Genomic DNA, 27520 nt, shown 5'->3' on the forward strand with positions numbered 1-27520 from the left:
CTGGTTGCTTTCTAGAGAGCCTGAAAGATTCTTTTTAAAAAAAATATCTTAACTTCAAGCCCACTATATTTGTTACTTTAAATTCATTTGCTAAATCTCCACATAGAATTTGATTATTTGTCTTTTTCCAATCAATCTATATTATATTTTATAATTCCTATACATTGATTAAATAAACTTATGCTATCACTCTTCAAAATGCTGTTGCTATAGAAATTTAGTTAAATATGATAAATATAATACCACAAATACGGATTTCAGATTATCACCCTCAATAAAGAAAATGATCTATTGCAACACAAAGACAAATGAAAAAATTAAAACAAATAAACAGACAAAAAACATCTTTAACATGGGTAGAAAAACAATATTTAAGATGCCAAGAGCTTTGATTTAAAATTCACAATTTTCAAAACCATTTCTAGCTACGTTGTAATAGATTCATTAAAAAAATACAGATTAAGAACACTTCATGCTACTATTTATACCCCAGAAAATCATTAAGGAACAGTTTAATTTGGTTACAAGATTCTTTATTTTGTAAACTATACATAAACAGTAAAAAAGAAAATGCATTATACTTTAAATATTACATAAAGTCAACATTAAAGTTTATTTTTAGTGTGTATTAATCAAATGGAAATAATCCACCAATTTTACTTTCAATGGATGGTATATCGGGAAACCAGTTGACCCACTGTTTAAATTACAATACCATTGTGAAATATTCAACAGGTTTTTCATTTTTATTATGGGCACAAAACCTTAGGTCTGATATACTTAAAAGTGATGGTGTGTGGAAAGTTCTACACAATTAATTAACATGCTAACTTAAATATAGCAAATAAAGCAATTTTTGTTACAGTTAAATCTTAAATGCTACTCTACACAATAATCATAAACAAGTCCACATGGCAATTATGTAACAATAGAAAAAAAAGAAAGAAACATATTCCATTTTCTTCATTCCAGCAGCAGTACCTTTATTGGTATTACTTTGTTAATTAGGTGTGCTTATATATTGCCTAATATTCTATATTGGTATGCATGCTAAAACCTTTCTATTTCTATTTTGCAAGGCACCATACAATATGTTCTCTAATTTTCAATACTAGTAACAAAAATGGTATAATTCTTAGATTAAATGAAATGTTTATGTATAATAGGAAATAAAATAAGAACTAAGATTTTTAAATTTGACATTGGGCATATCACAAACTATATGTGAAAATATAATTTAAATAAATCTTTCCCTTTGTCTTCTTCCTTTAAATTCTGCCCTAAGTATCTGGTTAGAAAGATCAAGAAACCTAGAAATGTAAAGAAATCATGCTGTTTAAGAATAAAAAAATATCTACATGAGACTGCTATTCAAATAAAATAAAAACTAGAAGGAACAACTAAGTTTTTAACTTTCAGAATCCATGGTTTTCCATACTTGTCCTTTCATAAAATACCCTATCATATCCAGAATAACTCCATAATTATAAACATCATTATTAATGTAAACACAATGCAGAACTCCTTATTTTTCTTACCCTGTGTTGTATCCCCTCACTCATCTCCAGGTTTGGGACAAATGCTACTTTGGAATTGCAATTAAGGTCATGCATACTTTCAAAAAATCCTGGGGCCCAGGTCACCAACAAGTTATTATAAGTTTAACTTACAGTCTCTCTCAGAAACATAACACATAAGACCTCAAACATGGTTGTTGTTTTGTTTGTGGAAGATTTACATAGTTTATTCTTATAAACATTTGTTTGTTTATATCAATAGCTCTTCATAACTTTCATCTGACTAGGCTCTATATGTGTTTTCTTTTTCTCTAAGGCATATAAAAACTCAAAGTAAGTGATTCTTATTTAAACATAAAGTTCTATGACTTTAGCTGCAATATCTGAAATAATTATACAAAATATACGTGAATTTTAGAATTATTTTATTTGGGGGCAAGAAGGTAATTCTCAATAGGCTATCACTTGTAAATAATAGAAATGTTTAATGGATTGATCTCAGCTCTCATCAAATGTACCCATCATGATCATCACCACCATCATCATCATCCCCTTCATCTTCATTGTCATCTTCAATTTCATCTTCGTCGTTCATAATATCATCTTCATCATCCTCCTCATCACTCCATTCATGGAAATCTCCACTTGCAAAATCTCCAGAGATCTCAAAATCAATAGCTTAGGAAAAATGTAAACATGAATGTTATTTTTTTGAGTAGTAAAATCATTTCTGAGGAATATAGAATTATGATGAAAATTGAGAAAATTAAGAAAAATTTAGTTTGCTCTTTAACTTACTTAACAAAAAAAGAAAAAAAATATATTTTCTATTATTTGTTAAAATGTATATACCAAAAAACAGAATTGTTACTGAGGTTGATATGTAAGATTTCCAGTTCAGGAATATTGATCTCAGCCCAGGTTTTATAGAGTCCATGTCAAACTTTGAATCTGACAAAGAATTATAACTTCTTCTACTACTCCAATAAACAAAGTAATTGCCCCCCTCAAATCTTCAATTCCTAATCACTGCAACCTGCAAATATGTGACCTTACATGGTAAAGGGACTTAGAAGATGTGATTAAACCGAGGATTTTAAAATGGGGAGAATATCCTAGATTATTCTGTTGGGCCCAGATAATAAATAGTGTCTTTAAAATCAAAGAACCTTTCCCAGATAGAGTTCAAGGGAGATTTGATTATAGAAAAATGGTCAGAGATGCAATGTTGCTAGCTTTGAAACCAGAGGAAAGGGCCCATGATATTGTGTTGGCTTGTAGTAACCATCTTCATCACATAGGGGTATGTACTGTCCTAAGGAATGTGAAGCAAGAAACAGGATCGTCTCGAAAGCCTCCAAGAATGAATGCAGCCCTGAAGACACCTTGATGTTCATCACAAGGACACCCATGCACGACCTCTGACATACAGAACCGTAAGATAATGGATCTGTGTGGTGTAAGCCCTGTAGCTGTGGGAATTTGTTACAACAGCAATAGAAAACTAACGTAGTTATTATTTTAAAAATATTTAGAAATACACACTTTAACATCTGGCAGCTGAATTTTGAGAATGTATTTTAATAAACACTGCCTTTGCAATTATTCAAAGTGTGTGTATACATTTTGGGGACGCCCCATATATATACATTACTATTTATGGAGGTAATAATACACATATTATTTAATATGTATTTATTTTTTAATGCCTCTAATGTTAGTGTTTATTTCCTACTCTTTCTAATATTTTAGTATTGTAATTCTTTGGTAACTAATTATAATATATCCTATTGTTGTAATTCAATATTTATATTTTATTGATTTCATAGTATGACACACTGAAATTTATATATCATGTGAACAAACTGTTATTTTTCTTCTACTTCATGTATTTTCTTCTTAATTTCAAAATGCTAGGAAAACTCAGGATCACATTTCCAAAATATTTTCCCTGTTCACTTATTGAATTCACCTCTATATAATTTTTATTTACAACATAAATTAAAATTGTTTACCCATCACTGGTATCACTGATAATTGAAGTAACTATTAATGCAGTGAGTTTAAACTACATATTGCAAAGACATGTTCTATACATGTTAAAAGCATGTTAGGTAGCTACTAAGTACTACTTTATCCTACATAAATCTAGTATCATTGGCCAGAAAATTAAAATCAAGGTGTTTAAAATCTTATGGAATAAATAAATGCAGAACAAGCATATAAACATTAAATGAGATTACTTTCATACTGTTTGCCATTTATATATTTCTAAACAATCACGAGTCTAGCAAACAATCGAAGTCTATCAGTTTAAAATCTACATAAAGGAGATAATGACACACTTTCTAAAATACAAGGTTGACCAACTATTTTTTCATTTTTGGTCTTGTGTATTATTTAAAACACAATCCATTAATTACTAGTGTGTGTGTGTGTGTGTGTGTGTGTGTGTGTGTAGCTAAGCAGCTTTTGCAGTGAAAACTCTCCATAGTACAAACAAATATTGATTTTAAACTTGTGGTTCTGGAAAAAACATTTTATGAAACAAAAGAAAAGTCACATTTAAAACTTTAAACTGCATATATGTGATTCTCAACTTAATTGTAGTATTTTTAGGTTGGTACAAAAAAATGTATACTTATAAAAAGAATTCAAATATTAATTATTATGACCTTTCAAACAATTAAAATATATTTTTGTCATTCAAACATAAGGAAACAAATGGATAGAGCTAAAGTTTATGGGCCTTTAAAAAAGATTAGTTTTTCTCTCATTGGTGAGACTATGTACTCCCAAAGTCAACTTCTCCAATGGTCTACAGAAAAATGGGTGCCATATGTACATGTGGCAGACAATAGGGATAGCTGACTTGGACAGAATGGATGACAAAGGTTTGACTTACCTCAGAAACAGGACGTAGCTAACATGCTTTCTGTATTTGAAGTGGTAAAAGGAACCCACCTTTTAATAATTATTCCTTAAATATCTAAATGAGGTAATTCCATTCATTAATTATATAATTTTTAATATGCTAGGAATGCATATTTTGTTACCCCCTCAAATGTTCTATAGTCTTTGCATAAAATATGTCCTCATTAAATGCTTGAACAAATGAATGAGATCCTTACGTACTTATCCTGTGCTTGAGATATTGCTAAGTAAGTACCCATTTGCTTACCACAACCTGCAACACCATTTGTTCTGGATCCAATGACTTCATTTCCATATCTGTCAACACACCAGCACTGCCCAACACTTCCATGACATTGTGTTGGCTTATAGTAACCATCTTCATCACATAGGGGTATGTACTGTCCTATGAAACACACAGTGATCAATTATGCATTAATTCACTCAAAACATACACATATGGAGGTTCCACTCCATCTATGAAGCAGGCCATTGTCACAATGAATTGCCTTCATTTCTTTTGTTAAGCAAATTTACTGGGCAAAGGGTAATGTTTTGACAGTTATAAAACAGAATTAAAATCTGGTTAATTGAATAGGCATATTAAGTCATGCAGACCACTTAGCATGGCATACCAGACCCTTCACAGTCTCATTACTACCAACATTTTATTTTCATTTCATGTGTGTGTGGGAATGTGTGCGTGTGTGTGTGTGTGTGTGTGTATGTGTCAATATATGCTATACTGTGATATCCTCTATATTGAAAATTTTGGGGTTTATTGGTTTTGATTGCTTTCTTAAAAATTCTTAAACTCAGTCTAGCAGGAAAAATAGACATTCATTTTCATATCTATAATATCTAATAATGTACTGGTATTTGTCACATTGTTAATGATAAATTTAATAACTTAGAAGTGAATTCATATTCTTCAATAAACACTCCAACATTACAATGTAAGCTTTGGAAGATCAGAACATTTCCTTCTCTTTCCTAATAATTTTTTTCCTTCAGTGACCAGACATACTAGAGTTATTTTGTGAAAAAAAACAACAAGAACAACAACTGAATAAATAGATAAAACACAAGACAATTTAATCTTGCAACCATACGGGATCATAGTTTTCTCCCTTTAAAAAGTTTCAAGAGTTTGATATATAAACAATAAATTTTGCTTAAAAATTATAATTCATTTGAAGGAGTTGAATTACTAGTTTTTCTGTGAGATAGACAGAGTATCACCAAAACTTGAGAACCACTTCAGTGGAGTAAATGCCAGCAAAAGTGTGGAGAAATTCTAACGTTCTTACTCTATCTCATGAAAGAAGTGCCATTATTTGACATATCTGACATTAAAAAGTTATGAGATAAAACAAGTGTGACCATTTAACTTAACCTTTAGGCACATATACTTTGAAAATGGAAGAGAGCACTATTAAGAATTATGCTGGTGCCGAAACCGGTTTGGCTCAGTGGATAGAGCGTCGGCCTGCGGACTGAAAGGTCTCGGGTTCGATTCCGGTCAAGGGCATGTACCTTGGTTGCGGGCACATCCCCAGTGGGGGGTGTGCAGGAGGCAGCTGATCGATGTTTCTCTCTCATCGATGTTTCTAGCTCTCTATCCCTCTCCCTTCCTCTCTGTGAAATATCAATAAAATATATTTAAAAAAAAAAAGAATTATGCTGGAAATTCAGAAATCAAGCAAGACTGAACTCACAAATTGGAACATATGGCACCTTACACTTATACAACAATTTACCAATTTCCAGGCAAGTACCATTATCCTATGTAAATTAAGAATATACTTAAGACATTTAGTACTCTATAATAATGACTTTAATTTTTATTATGCGAGGGGAATAAAAGTGAATCCTCCCAAATGTTAGCTAAATATGTTTTCATTTTTTTTAACTTCAAATAATAAGAGCCTGAATTTCAATAAACTTTTGTCACTAGTAAACCTTGATCAAGTCTAAAATAATGTTTAGTTGAATTTCAATGACTTTTCCGATTGTACATGGGTAAACTTTGATTATTGGAAACAAACCAAACAACGTATGAATGTATTATTTCCTTTTGTGAGCTATAATACATGTGCATTTTAAAGAAACATGACACATAGCTTTTCTCATTAGTAATGCTTCACATCTTAAAATGCTTTATTAAGAAAATGAAACTTTTAATTTTGAACCAGTAATTTTCAAGAAAGATGAATTTTTTTCTCTTGTAAACATAGGATATTATAATTAAAAAAGCATATCATATATAAACAAATTAATCAGATTCAAATACATAATGAATTGTGTGGCACTAAATAAACAAGGGCATTAATATACATTAAAAAAATTGCATATGTGGCGTTCTATCCTGGATCCTAAAATAGAAAAAGGACGTCAATAGAAGAACTCTTAAAATCCAATGAATGCTTAATTAATAGGATCACAGCAATGTTAATTTCTTAAATATGACAAATATATAATGCTTATTTGATACATGGTAAGATGGTTTGATTTGATACATTAGGTGAGGATGGTTGAAGAATATATGAAAACTATGTATTGTCTTTATGAAATTTGTGAATCTAAAATTACTCCAAAAAGAGTTTACTTAAAATTGGATGTTTATAGGTATAAACAAAATTATTATACACTAGTGGCCCGATGCATGGATTCGTGTACATTGAAAGGAAATTAATTAGAAGAAATATTTTAATATTGCTATTCACCCTTTCTCTATAATAGAAGTGTCAACCAAATTCATGATCCACAATGACAGATCAAAACACACAGGTGCAACTGGTGCCAGTGAGAGCTTTATATGTATCGCTCATATGGGAGTCAACTTAGCTTTTTATAGATAGTAGAGGCCTGGTGCATGAAATTCTTGCATGGGGGTGGTGTGTGTCCCTCAGCCCAGCCTGCACCCATCCAATCTGGGACCCCTCAAGGGATGTCCAACTGCCCGTTTAGGCCCAATCCTACTAGGACAGTTGGACATCCCTCTCACAATCCAGGACTGCTGGCTCCCAACTACTCGCCTGTCTGCCTTCCTGATTGCCCCTAACCACTTCTGCCTGCCAGCCTCATCACCCCATAACCACTCCCCTGACAGCCTGATTGATGCCTAACTGCTCCCCTGACAGCCTGTTTGGACCTAACTACCCTTCCCTGCAGGCCTGGTCACCCCTAACTGCCCTCCCTTGCAGGCCTGGTCCTCCCAACTGCCCTCCCCTGCTGGCCTGATCACCCACAACTGCCCTCCCTTGCAGGCCTGGTCCCTTCCAACTGCCCTCCCCTGCTGGCTATCTTGTGGCAGCCATCTTGTGTCCACATGGGGGTCAGTCATCTTTGACCACATGGGGGCAGCCATCTTGTGTGCTTGAGTGACAGTCAATTTGCTTATCATTCTTTTATTAGATAAGAGGATTAGATAGGATAGAGGCCTGGTGCATGGGTGGGAGCTGGCTGGTTTGCCCTGAAGGGTGTCCTGGATCAGGGTGGGGGGGTTCCCTTGGGGCGTGGGGCGACCTGGGCAAGAGGCCTGTGGTGGTTTGCAGGCCGGCCACGCCCCCCCGGGGACCCAAGCAGAGGACCTGGTATCTGGGATTTATTTATCTTCTACAATTGAAACTTTGTAGCCTTGAGTAGAGCCAAGCCTCCTGCTCGCTCCATGGCCACAACCATTTTTGTTGGGATTTATTTATCTTCTATAATTGAAACTTTGTGGCCAAGGCAGGCCAGGGCTGCAGAAACTTGGCTTCTTCCATCGCCGGGGGTAACTCAAGCCTCCTGCTCTCTCCAGCTCTGTGGCTACTGCCATTTTTGTTGGGATTTATTTATCTTCTATAATTGAAACTTTGTAGCCTTAAGTGGAGGCCAAGGCAGGCCAGGGCAGGCAGAAAGCTTGGCTTCCTCCATTGTGGGGGAAACCCAAGCCTCCTGCTCTCTGTGGCTGCAGCCATCTTGGTTGGGCTAATTTGCATATTTTCTCCTGATTGACTGGTGGGCGTGGCTTGTGGGTGTAGCGGAGGTATGGTCAATTTGCATATTACTCTTTTATTAGATAGGATAGAATACGCTTGCTTAATTAGACCTGCTTTCTGATTTAGCTAAACTTTTTCCAGCTCAGTGAAGCACCCCAACTTCTCTTTCAGGTAATTGTCAGCAACACAGCAATAAATATCAACAGGAAGCAGATTATTATTGTAGATCACACAGGTAGAACAAAGAGTAAAATATTTAACTGCAGCAGTGTTTGACTATATTCTGTGCAGTGAGAAAACCTGAAGTCATTTTCAAGGTCCACCATGTCTTACATCTTTTCAGTTGGGTCAAGTTTCTAAGCTTTCTAAATCTTCATTTTACCACTAATGAAAAGAAAATAGGATTCCACCGTGTCTCCTATATACCTACTCCAGGACTTCTGTGAGGATCAAATGAGATGAGGCACGGGAAAACACTTCACAGACATTTGGTTAAAGTGTGAAATGTTTCCACCTGTGTTCCTGGGCTGAAGACACTCCAAGAAGGCTAGTCGCTAGGGAGAAGAAGCTGGACATTGCTACGCAAATTCATTACCCGGAGAGACACTTAGCATATTAGCCTTTATATATGTAGATAATCCTATCTAATAAAAGAGTAATATTCAAATTGACCGTACCTCCACTACAACCACAAGCCACGCCGCAAGCCATGCCCACCAGCCAATCAGGAGCGAATATGCAAATAAACCCAACCAAGATGGCTGCGGCCACAGAGAGCAGGAGTGAGGATTGGGTTTCCCCTGCAATGGAGGAAACCAAGCTTTCCACCTGCCCTTGCTGGCCTTGGCTGGGGGCGGAGCCAGGCAATCAGAGGAAGCTGTGGGTCCCCCGCCCAAGGCCCGAGCCTGGGCCAGAGGCTTGTGGCCTTGGCCGGGGGTGGAGCCAGGTGATAAGAGGGAGCTGGGGGTCCTCTGCCCAGGGCCTGAGCCTGGGCCAGAGGTTTGCGGCCTTGGCCGGGGGCAGAGCTGGGAGATCGGAGGGAGCTGGGGGTCCCCCGCCCAGGGCCGGAGGTTTTAGACCTTGGCAGAGGTGGAGCCAGAGATTGGAGGAGATAGGTGTGAACTACAGAGGAAACACCTTTTCTGACCGCTCATTGGCTAAGCTCCCTGTATGCCACTGGTAATATTCTTAGTAACTTGGGTAAATGAATACAAAAAGGTGATCTAGGGTTTTTCCACCACACTCCTGGAGAAAAAAACGAAGGTCCACTGCTGGAGGGCTAAGAAATGTCATATCCTGCCCTAGCCAGTTTGGCTCAGTGGATAATGTCTAGGTCTGCCAAGCACAGGGTCCGGGTTAGATTCTGATCAAGGGCATGTACCTAGGTTGCAGGCTCCTCCCTGGCTGGGGCCCAGGTCAGGGCTCATGCAGGAGGCAACCAATCAAAGTGTTCCTCTCACTTTGATGTTTCTCTCTGTCTTTCCCTTTCTCTTCCACATTCTCTAAAAATCAATGGAAACATATCCTCAGGTGAGGATAAAAAAAAAAAAAGAAATGTCATATCCTATGAAAGACACATCTTGAAAATGCCTAAAGAAAGTTGTCATTTTCTCATGGTAAAGGAACTGGAGTCCGTGTTGATGAAAACACCTTGGTGGCTGCGGTGACTGGCAGTGGCTGCAGCAGCAGGGTGATGGGGCTGGTGCCTTCCCCTGATCAGCCCAGACGCCTCCCACAGGGAGTGGGTCTAAGCCGTCAGTAGGACATCCCCTGAGGGCTCCCAGTATGTGAGAGGGGGCAGGCTGGGCTGAGGGGACCCCCCCCCAAGTGCATGAATTTCGTGCACTGGGCCCCTAGTAGTTTAATAATCTGATAGCTTTGGGTGGGTAAAATTTGGAATTATCTATCATTTATTGATCGAACATTCTAATACATACATTAACTTACTGAAAGTTAGTAAAAGGTTCTAATGAAAACACTAAAAAGTGTGCTCATATTTTCTTGAGGTACTCAGGGTATCTCTCTCTCTCTCCCCCTCTCTCGCTCTCTTCCTCTCTCTATCTCTCCCTCTTTCTTCCTCTCTCATTAATTCCTGAGTTGTTAGCCATAGAATTAGAATTGAAGTTTCTGCTGATGCTTTAACTTCAGCCTTGTTCAAATCTTTCTTTTTTACTTAATAACTCTCAAAATGAACATTATATTAGGGTAATAAAACAGACATAATATCTTTCAATAGGTAAGACAATAAAAGTAAGTTTAATTGCCTTCAAAAACTTCATAAATTTTGTTACTGAAATTTAGTGTAGTCTATCTTTGTTGAATTAATATTGATTTTATGTTGCTGTTTCCTTGGGGCTATTTATGTAAGTAATAAAGTCTTCAGAAGAATAATCTATTACTCACCTAGGAGCTTCTTTATTCCTTGCCGCTTCTGAATATTGCTGAGCTCTGTCTGGCAAGGAGGGTCTGCAATGACATTAACAATGTTACTTCAAGGCTTAGAGTTAATGAAAAAAAGTATAATTTCTGTTATCAAACTTCAGTTATTTTTTACATGCCTTTGCAAAACACATATTACATATTAGTCATTTTACTTTTGGAGATACATATAGACAAGTGTGTGTAAGTATCTATACCTAAAATGATAGAGACAGAGAGAGACTATCCTGATTATACATATTAGGTTATCTTGATATTCCTAAGAATGACTGAATTGGATGTAAAAAACAGAATGGTATAAAATACTTACTATATGATGAAAAATTATTCTTAACATTTACTTCTTTAAAAATTTTATTGTTTAAGATATTACAAATAGTAGTACATATGTCTCTTTTTTTCCCCCACTGACCTCCCCCCAGCCTCCCCTATCCCCCGGCACTTGCCCTCATCCCCCCCGCCCACAGTGTCTTGCGTCTGTTGGTTGTGCTCATATGCATCCATACAAGTCCTTTGGTTGATCTCTTACCCTGCTAATCTCCATCAACGCATCAATGTAAATCCAACTGATGGACTGTCACCCAAACAAATATCAGTTTATGTTTTCCCCTCACTTAAAACAGTTTCTAAGATATAGACACATAGCTTTGCATAAAAAAGTGGTCTATGAAACAGTTAACCCTTTTTTCGAGTTATATCAGAGACACCTTAATAAAATTTCATACTGAAAAATGTTGACAGGCTTTGGTCTTTTTATTTCACCTAGATGCTTCACTATACAGGGACTGGCAAAACTAGGCAAGAACTATGTGCCAAAGTGTGCTCGAGTATATATAGCAAGTAGACTACAAGAATGTATTGCCCAACCACTGTGGCTCAGTGGTTGAGAGTCAACCTATGAACCAGTAGGTCACAGTTCCATTCCTGGCCAGGGCACATGCCTGGGTTTCGGGCTTAATCTCCAGTTTGGGGCGTGCAGGAGGCAGTCAATCAATGATTCTATCTCACCATTGATGTTTCTATCTCTCTCTCCCTTTCCCTTCCTCTCTGAAATCAATAATAATAAAAAATAATGGGCATATAATGAAGGCGGGCAATTGGAGCACTTGCCAGATTGTGTCTAAGTACACTGTGCCAATGTGACATTCTTTTGAGTTAATAAAACTATTTTTAATAATCATAACCTGAATGTCTTTTTCCATATGAACAAATATAAACCTACTTTTGCCAATCCCTGTATATGCAATTTGGAAAGAATATGATATAGAATAATTTCTCATAGGCTATTCTTTAAGAACATTACTTAATGTAAGTATACCAGAGGCCATTGACAGGTACAGTTTAAATGAGTGATTTGCATGTTATATGAAATATCTCAATAAAGGTGTTCTGAAAAAAGAAAAAAAACATTAAAACAATTTGGCTATTTATTCAAACTCAATCACTTAAAGGAGAATATTTTTAGGAGTATAAAATTCTAAGTAGACACAATACAGTTTGATTTATATTATATATACAATTATATGTCCTTACACATAATACATATTCTTAGCTAAAAGCAGTTCAGTGTATTTTCTAGTCATATTCTAAAACCCTCCTTTTAATATCTGCTATATAAAAATTGTACCATAAACTTTTGAAACAGCAAAACAATAAACTAGTTCTTATCCTCCTATACTAGAACTGTTTAGGAAATAGTAGGTATAATTAATTCAAGTGATTCAAGTGATCTCATAACATATAGTTATTAAATTTGCACATAAGTAAAGCAGAATAAGAAAATGAGACAAAGTGTTTAATATATATATTTATAGCTTAGTATGTAAGGCCAAAAATGTTTTTCTTTGGAGAATCTAAACTGTGAAAAAAAAGGAGTTTGTTTGTAAAGCCTGACTAATTACCTATTGTTCTATTTAATGTTGAATCGGTTCAGTTGATTGCTTTGTTTTTCTTAATAATCTGTGGGGCTCTTACACTAAATATTCAAGAAATAGGAATCAAGTTATATAGTATGAGGTTAGAGAATAGATAACTTAAAATGTACTTCCCTCCAACTATGCATTTAGAACCAAGAGGAAAGAGCTGAAGTTTCAATATATTTAAAGTAATTCTTCTAATTGCTAATGACCAGGTACTTAAAATAAAAGTAACATTTCATATATGTTTACTGCTGAATTGCCTAAAAATACAGGTATATCTGAGTTTGACTTAATTTGTAAGCTCACTAAATAAACCTGATTATTAGTCCTACAAACTCTGTGTAAGAGAAACATGTAAGATTTCAAAAGAAATCATGACAGATATAACTACATAAAATATTTGATTTTGAAATATTTTTTCTATTATTTAAAAGGCAGCTCTGTCTGGCCCTTAAGTATTCCTGAAGTGCTAAGTTGAGATTTCATCTATTATTTAAACTCACTTGCAAAAAACTGATCTGGATAAAGGATAGTAACCCAATTAATTGGATGAAGGTTTAGACATGATTAGACTATGAATAGTCAGCTTAGGGTGTAGGCACAAATGTATATCACAAGATTTACTCCCTCTGTTTACTACCTAACAGGGTTATAACTTTATGGGAAATTCTGATTTTATGTGCTAAAAATTTTATGAGAATCATGCATTAATAAAACATGTTTTAATCATTGAATTTACAAGTAATCACTCAAAATTTTAGTTTAAAAATACCAGAAAAATAGAATACTTTTTTTATTAGTTCAATTTCAAAACATTGTTTTTGAAAATAACATTGTTCATTGTTTTGCATTCTCAGTTTAAAAACTCAAACCTCTATATTGGGGCCATTCACACATGATCTATATTGAAATATTCAATATAATGAAAACGATGCAGTTTTATCTTCCCATACAATTTGGAACTAAATAAAATGTTACTGAGTAAAAACAAACAGTAAGGAAATATCGATATGTTTACAATTGTTCTAATATACAAATGTGTTTTTTTTTTCTATAATCACAGCTAGTCATTTCAGAGGAGTGTATCTTTATTAGCTGTAAATATATAGAGAGAATCTACAGTCAGAAATGAAAATATAGTAGACATGATGGAGGCTTGTGAGCGACTCTCTCAGTAGGCAGCACCCCGCAGCCCAGGCTGTGCACTGCGCAGCTCCGAGGGGAGCATGCACTTCCCGCGCTATGAAGAGTGCCTGGAGCTGTACAGCAGGTGGGTCCCTAATGTGCCTCTCAGTTAGCCATTGTCCTCATTCTCTTTTTTTAAGTCTGTATTGTATTACTCATGTAGCTTCTCACACAATGGATATACTTGAAAATCTTTATTTAGGTTTATTTCATCAGAAATTTCAAATATTCTTATGACCAGAGGATAAAGTTCTCGCTATTTAACATCTTTCATTAAATAGAAAAACATCTTTTGCAAAATTAACACACATGAGTCACATTTTTATATCTCTTCCTGTAGATTAATTATATAAATAATCTCTAAATATGTCATCTGATTTCACTGTAGTCCCGAGGAAAAATCATTGGATATGTTGTTGATTGAAATAACATTTGCTGATGTTATTTGTACTAAATAGGATTTGCCAAGAAGTTGCACACAGTAATGTCTCTATGGCATTTTGTACACAATTACCTTGCAAACTCAGAATGTAGAATTAAAACTACTGAGACAAAAGTCAAAGATTCTGGTTTCAAATACCAGTTCCTGCCCTTATTCTGTAATGTGAAGTTATTAAAGATCAATAAACTTCAAGCCTTAGGCATAAAACGGGAATAACAATATTTTCACGGTGCTATTTGGGTAGTAAATATTTTTATGTATATGAAAGACTAGGTGGACCTGAATAAAAGTTAATTTTTTTCCTGGATCTTATACAATAGAACATTAAATGAAATAGCAACTAATAATTGATTTACTTTTTCAGAGTAGAGACTTAGAATATACTTTTATGAAAGTTATTAACTCCTAAGGTAACTAAAATTACCAATAAATATTCCTCCTACTCATTTTTTAATGATTACTTAGAAAAAGAGATTTAAAATCACAATCATAACCATTTTGTAGTGCTTAATTGTCATGATTTTAGAAAATTAGTCACAGAAACAAATTTGTATTTTAATTAAAGTTAAAACATATTTTCCCTTGGAAACTTACAAGTGTTTCACTTGCTTGAACATTCAAATTCTCAACCTCTTTTATTGAACTTGAGATAAGCCTTAATTTTATATTTTTGAAAGTTTTTTTTAAACACAATTAAAATCTAGATTAGTAATACCCAATTATACACTGTTCTCTTTCTTTTTTAAAAAAAATATATTTTATTCATTTTTTACAGAGAGGAAGGGAGAGGGATAGAGCATTAGAAACATCGATGAGAGAGAAACATCGATCAGATGCCTCCTGCACACCCCCTACTGGGGATGTGCTTGCAACCAAGGTACATGCCCTTGATGGGAATGGAACCTGGGACCCTTCAGTCTGCAGCCCGACGCTCTGTCCACTGAGCCAAACCGGCCAGGGCTCTCTTTCTTTCTTCATATATATTTATTTCTTCCTACATGTAATATATAATAATTTTCTGTTATTCAATAAACAAGAACATTCTTAAGTTTACTATAGAGTTAAAAGTTAACTTTGTACATTACATTTATTATAGTAAACTTAAGGACTTCTTGTTTATTGAAAAAACAGGAAAAAATTCTTTTATAAGGTAAAACATTTGAATATTTTTTAAATTAATGGCTATTCTTTATTATGAAGTTACTTAATAGACTAACTAAATAAGTCAATTAATCTGACAGAGCTTTTGTAACATTTTCTAGCATATTAAAGTGATGAACATAATTAGCCAGACTCTCCTTAGTTTGGGGAAGTTGTATAAATCCTCTTACCATCTTGGGTAACCTTTAATTAAATTATTTCTACTATGTATTAAATGATCTCAGATTATGTCTTCACTTGACTATAAAGATTTTAAAACTTTGGAAGAAAGGTGCTTAGTAAATGAAAAGTATACAAAGCAAAATTTTTTGGGGGGAATATTTTTAATCAGTTCTAAAATATTATTGCAAAATCCAGGAATTTTTTCAAGATGCAAGTATTTATTTCTGAAGAAATATTCAGAGGTATTCAGAATATTTTATATTAATTTATAAACATGTAAACATACTATCATAACATTCAAGGAAAAACCAAAATAAGTTTTGTTATCAAAACAAAAGACCACATGTCTTTTTATGGCAGTTTACCTGGATTTACTTTTTCTTTAAATGAATTCAATGTATAACAGTCATTAAAACTAGCATGTAGTTTATAGCATGTTCTATCACCTAGAAGCACATATGTAATAATAAAGTCAACAATGTGTTTGTTTGAGTGTGTGTCTGTATGTATGATTTAGAATCTTTTCATAAAACAAATCTAATTTTTAACTGTTGCTTAAACTATAAACAATTTAGCTACTATACAAACCCTGCTGTTGACCCACTGGTAATTCATTTATTGATAATCATTTTACCTCTACTTATTAAACTACTAGAGGCCCGGTGCATGACATTCATGCACTGGGGGGGAGGGGGAAAGGGAGGGTCCCTCAGCCTGGCCTGTGCCCTCTTGAGTCCAGGACCCATCAGAGGATGTCTGCCTGCTGGCTTAGGCCCATCCCCGCATAGGCCTAAGCCTGCAGGTGGACATCCCCTAAGGGGTCCTTAGTGCTGCTGTGGAGGTGGGAGAGGCTCCTGCTACCACCGCTGTGCTCACCAGCTGTGAGCCTGGTTCCTGGCTGAGCTGCACTCCTCCTGTGTTAGCACCACTCAGCCAGAAGCCGGGCTTGCTGCTCCTTAGTGCTGCCTCAAAGGCGGGAGAGGCTCCCGCCACTGTCGCTGAGCTCGCCAGCCATGAGCCCGGCTTCTGGCCTAGCAGCGCTCCCCCTGTGGGAGCACACTGACCACCAGGGGGCAGCTCCTGTGTTGAGAGTCTGCCCCCTGGTGGTCAGTGCGCATCATAGTGACAGGTCGTTCCACTGTTCAGTCGATTTGCATATTAGCCTTTTATTATATAGGATTACTGATATATGAAAAAGTAATTGATATAGTAAAATACTCTATATAATGTGTTAGTTTCTCATATGAAAAACGGAGAATCATTAATATAATTTAAAGTAATTTATTCATTCTATTAGCTGTCAAGAATTTTAAAAAGCAGTAACAATAGCAGGTATATCACTTCAGATAAATTATCAGTCTGTTTTTATTAAATTAGCTCCAAAGTATACATATCATTATATCTTTACATTTCCCCAAACTTTATCATGAGTTTTTGGGATCTCTTTCCCTTATATACATAATTATAATTATTAGTCAACTGAGCATATAAGCATGACTCCAATTTTGCATTATATTAATATTTCTGAATAAAAAGAAATAAAGAACTAGCATCATTCCAATTGTTCAGGTTATTTCATTTCTTCCAGAGAATCAAGACACTTTCTTTGCTAGTGGATTTTTATGAAGCTAAGTGATTTTGAGAGTTTGGAAGACTAAGTCATTTAAAAATTAGATGAGTAAAAATAACTTTATGATAAATTCTGTGATTCACTCAACTCATTTAACCAGATCACAAAATAGAACATTAAAACTCTATAGTAGAGTGATAAAAACCATTTATTTTATACTGTGGGCAATGTAGATAGCAAATTAATTGTACGGATTACTTTTTTTAAAAAATATATTTTATTGATTTTTTACAGAGAGGAAGGGAGAGGGATAGAAAGCCAGAAACATCGATGAGAGAGAAACCTCAATCAGCTGCCTCCTGCACACCCCCACTGGGGATGTGCCCACAACCAAGGTACATGCCCCTGACCGGAACCTGGGACACTTGAGTCCACTGAGCCAAACCGGTCAGGGATGATTACTTTCAATATCTATGTTCTCATATCTCTATGTGATTCTTGGTAGTTTATAATGGAAACTATAATGACATATATTAATATAAATATTAGTTACTATTTTTCATCTTATTTAGCATGTTTTGCATCCCTAGCAGAATTATATTGCTCAACATGCTTCTTATTTGCTCTTTTTATTAAATACTCTAATCAGAAAAGCATCTACTGAAATGAATGGAATATAAAATGCACTTTTTTTAATCATGAAGGAATAGATAAAATTTGACATGCAGGTCAACTATCTACATTGGTAGGTGTCTCATCTTTTACCTTGCTGTCTCTGGAAGCAGTAGCACCATTCATTGTTAGATATCAAACTGTCCTTGTATGTGTCACAAGAATTGAAGAATGCCTTTGTACACTGTTCATTCTTATCAAGGTAGATGCTCCCCAGCTCTGACTGGTCCAGTAGCAGGTCATAGTTTGTGTCAAGTCTGTTAAACATCCAGCCAAGTGAATCCTTGCAAATTGGCAAAATACTGGTATCAAATCCTAATGGCAAAGACAGAAAATGATTAGTTATAGCTGAAAGTCCCCATCAGCAGGAAGCAAAATAAAGTAACATAATTGTTTGTGTAGGGTACGATGTAAGAATAATTGCAAAGAAAGTTATAGTTATTTCACATTTAATGTTTGAATCCTATTTATCATTTTTAGATTATTGGGATTAAAACTTAAATTTGTGGACTTGACAAATTAAAATTTTCACTACCTTTTTGGAATGTATTTGTGTATTCTGAATATATTTACTGCTTTCTATCTGTGCACCACCATGCTAGGCAATGGGGATAAGGTAAAAGGTATTTGTGACATTTTCTTTTTTTATATATATTTTATTGATATTTTACAGAGAGGAGGGGAGAGGGATAGAGAGCTAGAAACATCAATGAGAGAGAAACATCGATCAGCTGCCTCCTGCACACCTCCCACTGGGGATGTGCCCGCAACCAAGGTACATGCCCTTGACCGGAATCGAACCCAGGACCCTTCAGTCCACAGGGCGACGCTCTATCCACTGAGCCAAACCGGTTTCGGCCATTTGTGACATTTTCATAAAAGCACAGAGAAAAAAAAAATCTGATTTATTTTCATTGTTTTCATTTTTAATTTAAGATTGTTTGTATAATAAAAACAGAATTCCCCCACTCAAACAAAGCAATGGCAAACATAAGTTGCTCATTTCCTATTTCCTTGCCAGGTTCTGCCTGGGTTCTGGAAATACCGGGTTAAAAAATCTAGATAAGGCCCTATTCCCTTGGAGCTCACTTTTAAAATAGCATGGGTTGAGGTATTGGTTAAAACTATTTCTACCAGAAGTTGTCATATTCTTAGGGATTGCATGAAGAAAGCAACCTGTAGAAAACAAATATACTAAATTTTGCATAACCATTCAAAGAAACTGAGTTTTTGGTAAGAGATTTCTGGAGTGCATCTAAATCACTCCCTCTCTCCCAATCCAATTTTCAGGGCAATGGAGAAGCTTTAGGGTGCTACACAAGCCTTTATGAATATAAGCTATGGAAAGAAGAGAGAAGAGCCATTATCTTTTAGTAAACATTCAGAGTTAGTGAAGGGAGGCTATCTTCTCCCTTTACCTACTTACTGGAATGGAGAACTCAACTGGTTTGTCTTCCAAAACTTAGCCTGGAGAACTCTAAGAGAATCCTGATAAAGTCTACAGTGTCTGCAAGAAGGAGAGATGGGCATCTGATTTCCAGCTGCATATCTGTGTATCTACTTTCCACTAGTCCTGTTATTGCCAAAGGAGCATGATAGTTGGAGTATGGCCATGCAGACCAAAGGCAAAGACTGCCCTGGGATTCCACCGAAGTCTGAAGGCTCACTCTGTGTTGGGGTAGATGAGATGTAAGGTAATGCTCAGAGAAAGTGAGCAGAAGGCCACCAGATAGGGATTCACCAACCAGTGTTTCCTGTTTAGAGACAAGTGATGGAGAATCAGAGGAGAGGTAATAGAGCCTTAGATTCAAGCCACCACTCTGGACTGACTACTCAGAACAATGAAGAATGATTAAAATATTAAAAGCAGAGAGTGACATGATATGACTTTTACTTTAAATTGACAATCTCTGTCTTGTGTATAATATGAGGGCAAGTGTGGAAGCTGGGATGCCATAGGGAGTGACAGGAATAGCCATGTGTATCATATATTCACAAGTGCTTGAGTTTATTATGACTGATCATCAATCTTTAAAACCTAAACTTTAAAATTATCTTTGCCCAGCTTGTATGATATATCTTGTAAACATAATTTGTGGTTTCAACACATTCTTCCTTCTTATTTTTGTCAATTATAGTGTGAAAGAAAAGTACTGTTATCTTTCAATAATTTTTGTAGCTCTACTTTGAGGAGAACTTATCTTACAACCGAAGCATCAACAAAAAAGAATATTTCTTAAAACAGGACATTCACAGATATTTAATAAATGTTAGACACAATAGAACTAAGATTTTGCCCTTTATACTAAAGGGATATTACATTTTCATAAAGCACATGTCTGCTGAAGGATCAATTTGATGAAATGTCATAATGTTTTAGATCAAGAATGTCAAAGTATCTGATATGAATTTGGGAAACTTGCCCCTGTTCTATTGCTATCTTACTAGGTTAAGTTATTCAATATAACTCAGCTTTAATGTCCATATCTAGACAATATAAAGATTTTTAAAGCATGATCTATGTTGCCTTGAAAATAAAAAGTACAGTGAATTTATGTTATTTGAATGACATACATAAAATTGTGTTATAAGGGTCACCAGAATAAGTAACAGAAAAGGACTAGAAATAAAATTATTTTTATATTTTAAATTAAATTTAAACTTTCAATATGATCCTGTCGATGCTCCAAAAATAAAATTAATTGGGGGAAAAAAGGTTTACCTGGTCTTATCTTGAACTTTTAGAGCTAATAAATACTATTTGGTGACTTTAAGAGTTTGTGGATAATGCTATCATAGTCACTATACGCAATACAATGAAAATATAAAGACAATTAAGATTGTGGCTGAAATTATAGTTGCTAATCAGCTGGCCTTAATAATAGAAGATTATTGTGGATTATCTAGATAGGCCCAATCAAATCACATAAATCTTAAAAGTAAAGAATTTTCCACACCAATAGTCAGACAGAATTAAGACTCCCCCCACCTCCAAATTTCATTGAAGACAGAAGGGAACCAGAAGCCTAGAAATAGGGGTGATGTCTATAAGCTGAGAATAGCTTTCAGTTTATAACCAGCAAGGAAACAGGGACCTCATTCCTATAACTGCAAGGACCTGAACTTTGTCAACAATACAACTGATCTACTAGTAAGATGTAGATCCTTTCCTACAGCCTGCAGGAAGGCTTATGCCCTCCAGATGCCTTGCTTCCAGTGTGGTGAAACCTGTGTTGGACCACTGACCTACAGAACTGAAAAATAATAAATTTGTGTTGCTTTGGCCACTAAACTTTGGGGTGATCTGTTATATCAGAATTAGGAAACTAATATAGTTTGTTAACTGTATGTATTTTATTTTTGTGTTTGCCTTAGGGTTTACAGTATACACTATTATCATACTCTACCTGCAAATAACATTATACCACTTCACATATGCTATAAGAAAGTTACCAAGTATATTTAAATTGTCTCACATTTTCTGCTGTTAGTGTTATCCATTTTAATTCTCCATATGTTGTAAACCCCACAATACTCCATTATGATGTTTGCTCTAAACAGCTTACCAGTTTTTTAAGTGATTAAAAATGAGAAAAAAATCTCATTTCTTTTAAAGAGAAATTTGTTCTCTGTGTGTAATACTTGTAGCATAAATGTACTGTTTTTCCTCACCAAGCAATTCTCCAATTCCCTATGGATAACAAAGGGTCTCCTACAATTTAATTCAATCCTTTTTAAATATGTTTTTATTGATTTTTAGAGAGAGAAGAAGGGAGAGGGAGAGAGAGAAACATTGATGAGAGAGAAACATCATTGATCGGGTGCCTCCTGCACCCCTCTACTGGGAATCGAGCCTACAACCCAGACCTGTGCCCTGACTGGGAATTGAACTAGTAACCTCTTGTTTCATGGATTGATGCTCAACCACTGAGTCACACCTGTTGGGGCAATTTAATTCAATTCTGACACTATGTCCTGGAGATTATTGCAGATTCCATAAGACTGCCCCCGCTTCCGACACTAATCACAAGCAGTGGGTTCCCAGAGCACTCACACTTCCACTGTATTTCCTGTGATATGTGATATTTTCCTCTGGCTGACCACACCTCTTAGTTAGTTTCTGGATATCTGGTGAGTCAATTATACTGCCAGGGCATATTCACTATTCCAATGGCCTTCTTGGGCAGAATTTACACTGGTTCTCATTCATATGGCTCAAATATTGCCCACAGTAACCATTCTTGTATTTCTTGCCTGGACATACAATGCCAAAGAGCCATAACTTTCCGTTGCTTTGAAACCAAACAAGTGAACAGATCATGGCTACTATTGCCTCTTAGATTTGCCATAATGCTTGTCTGGGAGCACATGTAAAACTCGGAGTGGTCTGTAAAAATCTCTCCCTCAATTAGAAACGAGGGAAAACACACTCATCTCTTCTTAGAGGAGTGGTGAAATCAAAGCAGTTTTTTTCCAAAGAAACTCTCTTCACAAATCTGTTGGCATCTTTGCAACCTTTATTCTTTTAGATTCTCCTTTGCCCATATTTTAAGGGCAACTGACCTCCATCTCCAAAATTCCTTCACACTAGTATCTAGAACAATGTTTGTTTGAATAACCAGGGACCAGGAATTTGGAAGGGCCATCTTCAGAACTATGCCCTCCTCACTATCTCTAAAAACAGGGTAGTTGAGCAGAAATATAAAAGTAAAACTATGAGTAATCAGAGAATATGGGGCAGCACATTCCAGGTAAAAGAAATAGCAAATATAGGGAATCTCATATTGGTACAGAAGCTATCAAACACACAGTCTTTATCACTGAAAAATCTCTCCACATTCTCTCATAGGTTATTTGATTGCAGAAAATAAGTTGTTTTTTTTCTCTTCTAGAATTAGGCACATAACTGTTCACTTCCTAATCCTAAGAAATAGAAAGTCTATTTTAACAATTGTATTTACTTAAATGGCAGATATATTAGCATAACTAAGATTAAAAACTTGATGTAAAAATCATTTAAATGACAGCAGAAACTGTCAAAATATATTCAAAATGACTCAAGGATTAGCCTTAATTATGAATATTTAATATTTTAAATTTTACTGTAATTCTTCCCTACCCTCAAAAAATAAAAATAAAAAGGTATTGTAATATTTGGTGAGAAAAAGGTATAAACAGGAATAGGTAATGAAAGTAAAGTACTAGGTTCACAGGTCTTGTAGACAAAGAGAGACAAAGAAGACAAAAATCCTCTTTTTAATTTGTCATTTAAGTAGTTATTTTATATTCCGCTTCCAGTACTGGATGAGTAACTCCTACCTATGAATCTTTAAATTCTGCACATAATTAAAAAACAAAACAAAAAAACCACAAAACAAAACAACAACAACAAACACAGAAAAAGAAGAGTGAATAAGAAGCAAGCACTTTTCTGATGGAGGGGAATTATATGGAATGAATTCCCATTTTTCACTTTTTAGTCTAAGGATAGATAGAGTTGGCATGGCAAAAAAGAGTAGGGACCCTGGTAAATAAAGAATGCACACATTATAACCTGGACACTTAGAAAATTGTACACAACCACTGAAGAATGAGGGAGAAATCCATGAAGGAAAGAAGTCCAAAAACCAATTATTGTCTGCTCTAGATTTTGATGACCAATTAACCACCCATGTAACATTGTAGACTCAGATCACGTCCTCGAAATTATAATTCTGAACTGATTAGGGCTGGCACCCAAGAAGTATAATTTTCATTTTGAGCCCAAAAGAATGAGCATGTGGTACAAACAAAACAAAACAACAACAACAAAAATGCCTCTCACTGGATTAAAGTAACAGAACAAAGTACCCCACATTTTAATATTCATAACATCTGGGACACCATCCATCATTATAAGACATATGAAGCACCAGAAAAATGGGACATATTCATAAGAAACAATCCAATAGGAACAAATCTGAGATGACCCAGTTGTAGGAAATAGGCAGAATTTTAAAACAATTAAAATAGCTATCTCATTGAAGGAAATGAAAATATGCTTGTAATAAGTGCAATGATAGGAACTCTAAGTAGAGAAATAAAAATGACAAGAAAGAACTAAATGAAAATTGAAGAACAAAATAATAAAGCAGCCCATATATATATACTAGCGGCCCGGTGCATGAAATTTGTGCATGGGAGGGTGTGTCCCTCAGCTCAGCCTGCACCCTCTCCAATCTGGGACCCCTCGAGGGATGTCCGACTGCCCGTTTAGGCCTGATCCCAGTAGGATTGGGCCTAAACGGGCAGTCAGACATCCCTCTCAAGAATCCAGGACTGCTGGCTCCTGACTGCTCGCCTGCCTGCCTTCCTGATTGCCCCTAACTGCTTCTGCCTGCCAGCCTGATCACCCCCTAACCCAGCCGTGGGCAAACTATGGCCTGCAGGCCGGATCCGGCCTGTTCGGCTGTTCTATCTGGCCCGCAGAGCCGAAGAGCAGAGGGTTATCTTGCTCTCCCCTCCGCTCCTTTACTTTGAATTTATATTAGTTCACACAAACACTCCATCCATGCTTTTGTTCTGGCCCTCCGGTCCTGTTTAAGAACCCATTGTGGCCCTCGAGTCAAAAAGTTTGCCCACCCCTGCCCTAACCACTCCCCTGCCAGCATGATTGATGCCTAACTGCTCCCCTGCTAGTCTGATTGCTCCTAATTGCCCTCCCCTGCAGGCCTGGTCACCCCCAACTGCCCTTCCCTGCAGGCCTGGTCCCCCCCAACTGCCCTCCCCTGCAGGCCTTGTCCCCCCTAACTACCCTCCCCTGCAGGCCTGGTCCCCCCTTAACTGTCCTCCCCTGAAGGCCTGGTCACCCCCAACTCCTCTCCCCTGCAGGCCTGGGTCCCCCACAACTGCCCTTCCCTGAAGGCCCAGTTGCCCCCAACTTCCCTCCTCTGCTGGCCTGGTCCCCCCTAACTGCCCTCCCCTGCAGGCTTGATCGCCCACAACTGCCCTCCCTTGCAGGCCTGGTCCCTCCCAACTGCCCTACCCTGCTGGCCATCTTGTGGTGGCCATCTTGTGACCACATGGGGGCAACCATCTTGTGTGTTGGAGTGATGGTCAATTTGCATATTACTCTTTTATTAGATAGGATATATATATATATATATATATATATATAGAGAGAGAGAGAGAGAGAGAGAGAGAGAGAGAGAGAATATATATCCTATCTAATAAAAGAGTAATATGCAGATTGACCATCACTCCAACACACAAGATGGCTGCCCCCTTGTGGTCAAAGATGGCTGCCCCGATGTGGACACAAGATGGCCACCACAAGATGGCCAGCAGGGGAAAGCAGTTGGGAGGGACCAGGCCTGCAAGGGAGGGCAGTTGTGGCCAATTAAGCCTGCAGGGGAGGGCAGTTAGGGGCAAACAGGCTGGCAGAGGAGGGAAGTTGGGGGCGACTGGGCCGGCAGGGAAGGGCCGTTGTGGGGGACCTAGGCCTGCAGAGGAGAGCAGTTTGTGGGGGACCAGGCCTGCAGGGGAGGGCAGTTAGGGGCAAACAGGCTGGCAGGGGAGCAGTTAGGCATCAATCAGGCTGGCAGGGGAGTGGTTAGGGGGTGATCAGGCTGGCAGGCAGAAGTGGTTAAGGGCAATCAGTAAGGCAGGCAGGCAAGCAGTTGGGAGCCAGCAGTCCTGGATTGTGAGAAGGATGTCTGACTGCCCACTTAGGCCCGATCCTACCAGTATCAGGCCTAAACGGGCAGTCGAACATCCCTCGAGGGGTCCCAGATTGGAGAGGGTACAGGCTGGACTGAGGGACACAACCTCCTGTGCACAAATTTCGTGCACTGGGCCTCTAGTATATATATATATATATATATATATATATATATATATATATATATATATATATGATATCACTAGAAAAATTGCAATTGTTTAAGTTAAGGAAAGTAAGGGGAAAAACCACAACAGCAGAGCCTCAGGGAATTGCTAGATAATATAAAAGAGTACAATACACAGGTCAAGCCCCAGAAGAGAATGAAAAGATGGTTCAGAAAAAATAATTTGAGAAAATAATGGTAGAAATTTTACTTATATCTAAATTTATAGTTTGAAGATATGCAACAAATGTCAAGAAAAATATACAAGGGAAGGACTTCCTAACCAAATTCTTAAGAACTAAAGATAAACACCAAACTTGAAATGAGCAGGAAGAGATGGCACATCAGATTCAACTACAGTTTGTCATCTTATCTGAAAATTTAGAGGCCAGGAAGAGTTGAATGATATCTTTAAATGATGAAAAAGACAAAAAAATTTTTTTCAAAAATCTATATCCAGTGAAAATATTCATTAGGAATGAAGACAAGGACTCCTTGCTTTCACCTAGGAAATAGAAAGCTAAAACAAGTATTGCTCCACACTAAAAATAAGAAAATTTTGAATAATCTACAAAACCATACCTTTTTTGAACCTGCCAGGAACATTTTGTACAAAAGCAATGCAATAACCATAAATATACTTAATTTGTCTGAAATAAGACATTATAAGACAGAAAAATGGGCAAAGCAATGATAAAAAACAAAACAACTACCAAAAAGGTAGATTGCCGTTAAATCACATCAATACTTATATAAATGTAAATTATCTGAGCATATCAATAAAAATATGAAAAAAATAAGGGGTGGATTAAAAAACAAGAAGAAACTATATATTGTCTTGAAGGAAACCATTTTAAATCAAATGGCATAGTAGGTTGAAATTAATAGATTGAAAAAAATATACCATGCAAATGCTTATGGGAAGAAAGCCAGACTGACTATACTAATAATATATTTAACTTCAAGATTAAAAGGAACATTACATAATGATAACCTGAACTGTATGTATTTAAAATGAAGCTTCAAGTTGCATGAGAAGAAAACAGCAAACTGATAGAACCAAACATAGATATAGACAAATTCCCAATTGTAGCTGGAGACTTCAACACTAATCTGTAGACAGTCAATAAAAGAAGTAGACAGAAAAACAGCAAGGGTATAGAAGATGGGAAAAACATTGCCAATAAACTTGAAATAATTTACATTTATAAAACACTCCAACAAATTATAACAGAATAATAATACACGTTCCTTTCAAGTGCATATGAAACCTATTCTGAGGCATAAAGCTGACCTTCACAAATTTGAAAGAAGTGAAAGCATACAAAGTATGGTATCAGAACATAACAGAATTACAGTAGAAATAAATAACAGAAGGAACCATGAAAAAAATATGTACGGAACAAACAAAAAATGCAAAGAATAAATGGGAATTAAATAATTCAAAGATTTTATTTAAATTTAGTAAGAAAATCTAATCAGTTGTAATATTCATATCTCATACCAACAAGTGCAAAAATATATACATTAGAATATTATCCAGGTCAATCTTTTTTTGAGAGAGATTTTTCTTAAGGAACACAAACTAAGAACTCTGAGACCAAAACAGAAATATGTAGTGAGAAAATATAAAGATTAAAATATTAAAATAAATGTTTATGTGAATATATGTATGAGAATGAATTAAGATTG

The 27520-nt window shown here is 36.1% G+C and overlaps 1 protein-coding gene across 2 annotated transcripts in view; it reads right to left on the reverse strand.

Moving 5' to 3' along the window:
* Nucleotides 1-329: 329 nt before the first annotated feature.
* The window catches only part of SPOCK3 (SPARC (osteonectin), cwcv and kazal like domains proteoglycan 3), a 349276-nt gene continuing 322085 nt past the window's right edge, over nucleotides 330-27520 (reverse strand). The window contains exons 8-11 of one of the 2 annotated variants that reach the window (XM_080674967.1): nucleotides 18057-18278; nucleotides 10817-10879; nucleotides 4699-4836; nucleotides 330-2195 (exon numbers count right to left, since the gene is read on the reverse strand). In XM_080674967.1, coding sequence (XP_080531093.1) covers nucleotides 2026-2195; nucleotides 4699-4836; nucleotides 10817-10879; nucleotides 18057-18278 — 593 coding nt within the window. In that variant the 3' untranslated portion in view covers nucleotides 330-2025. The remainder of the gene's footprint in view (nucleotides 2196-4698; nucleotides 4837-10816; nucleotides 10880-18056; nucleotides 18279-27520) is intronic. The other variant, XM_080674968.1, reaches the window with a different exon arrangement.

Source organism: Plecotus auritus, assembly GCF_963455305.1.
Source record: "Plecotus auritus genome assembly, chromosome: 6".
In the NCBI taxonomy this organism is placed as follows: domain Eukaryota; kingdom Metazoa; phylum Chordata; class Mammalia; order Chiroptera; family Vespertilionidae; genus Plecotus; species Plecotus auritus.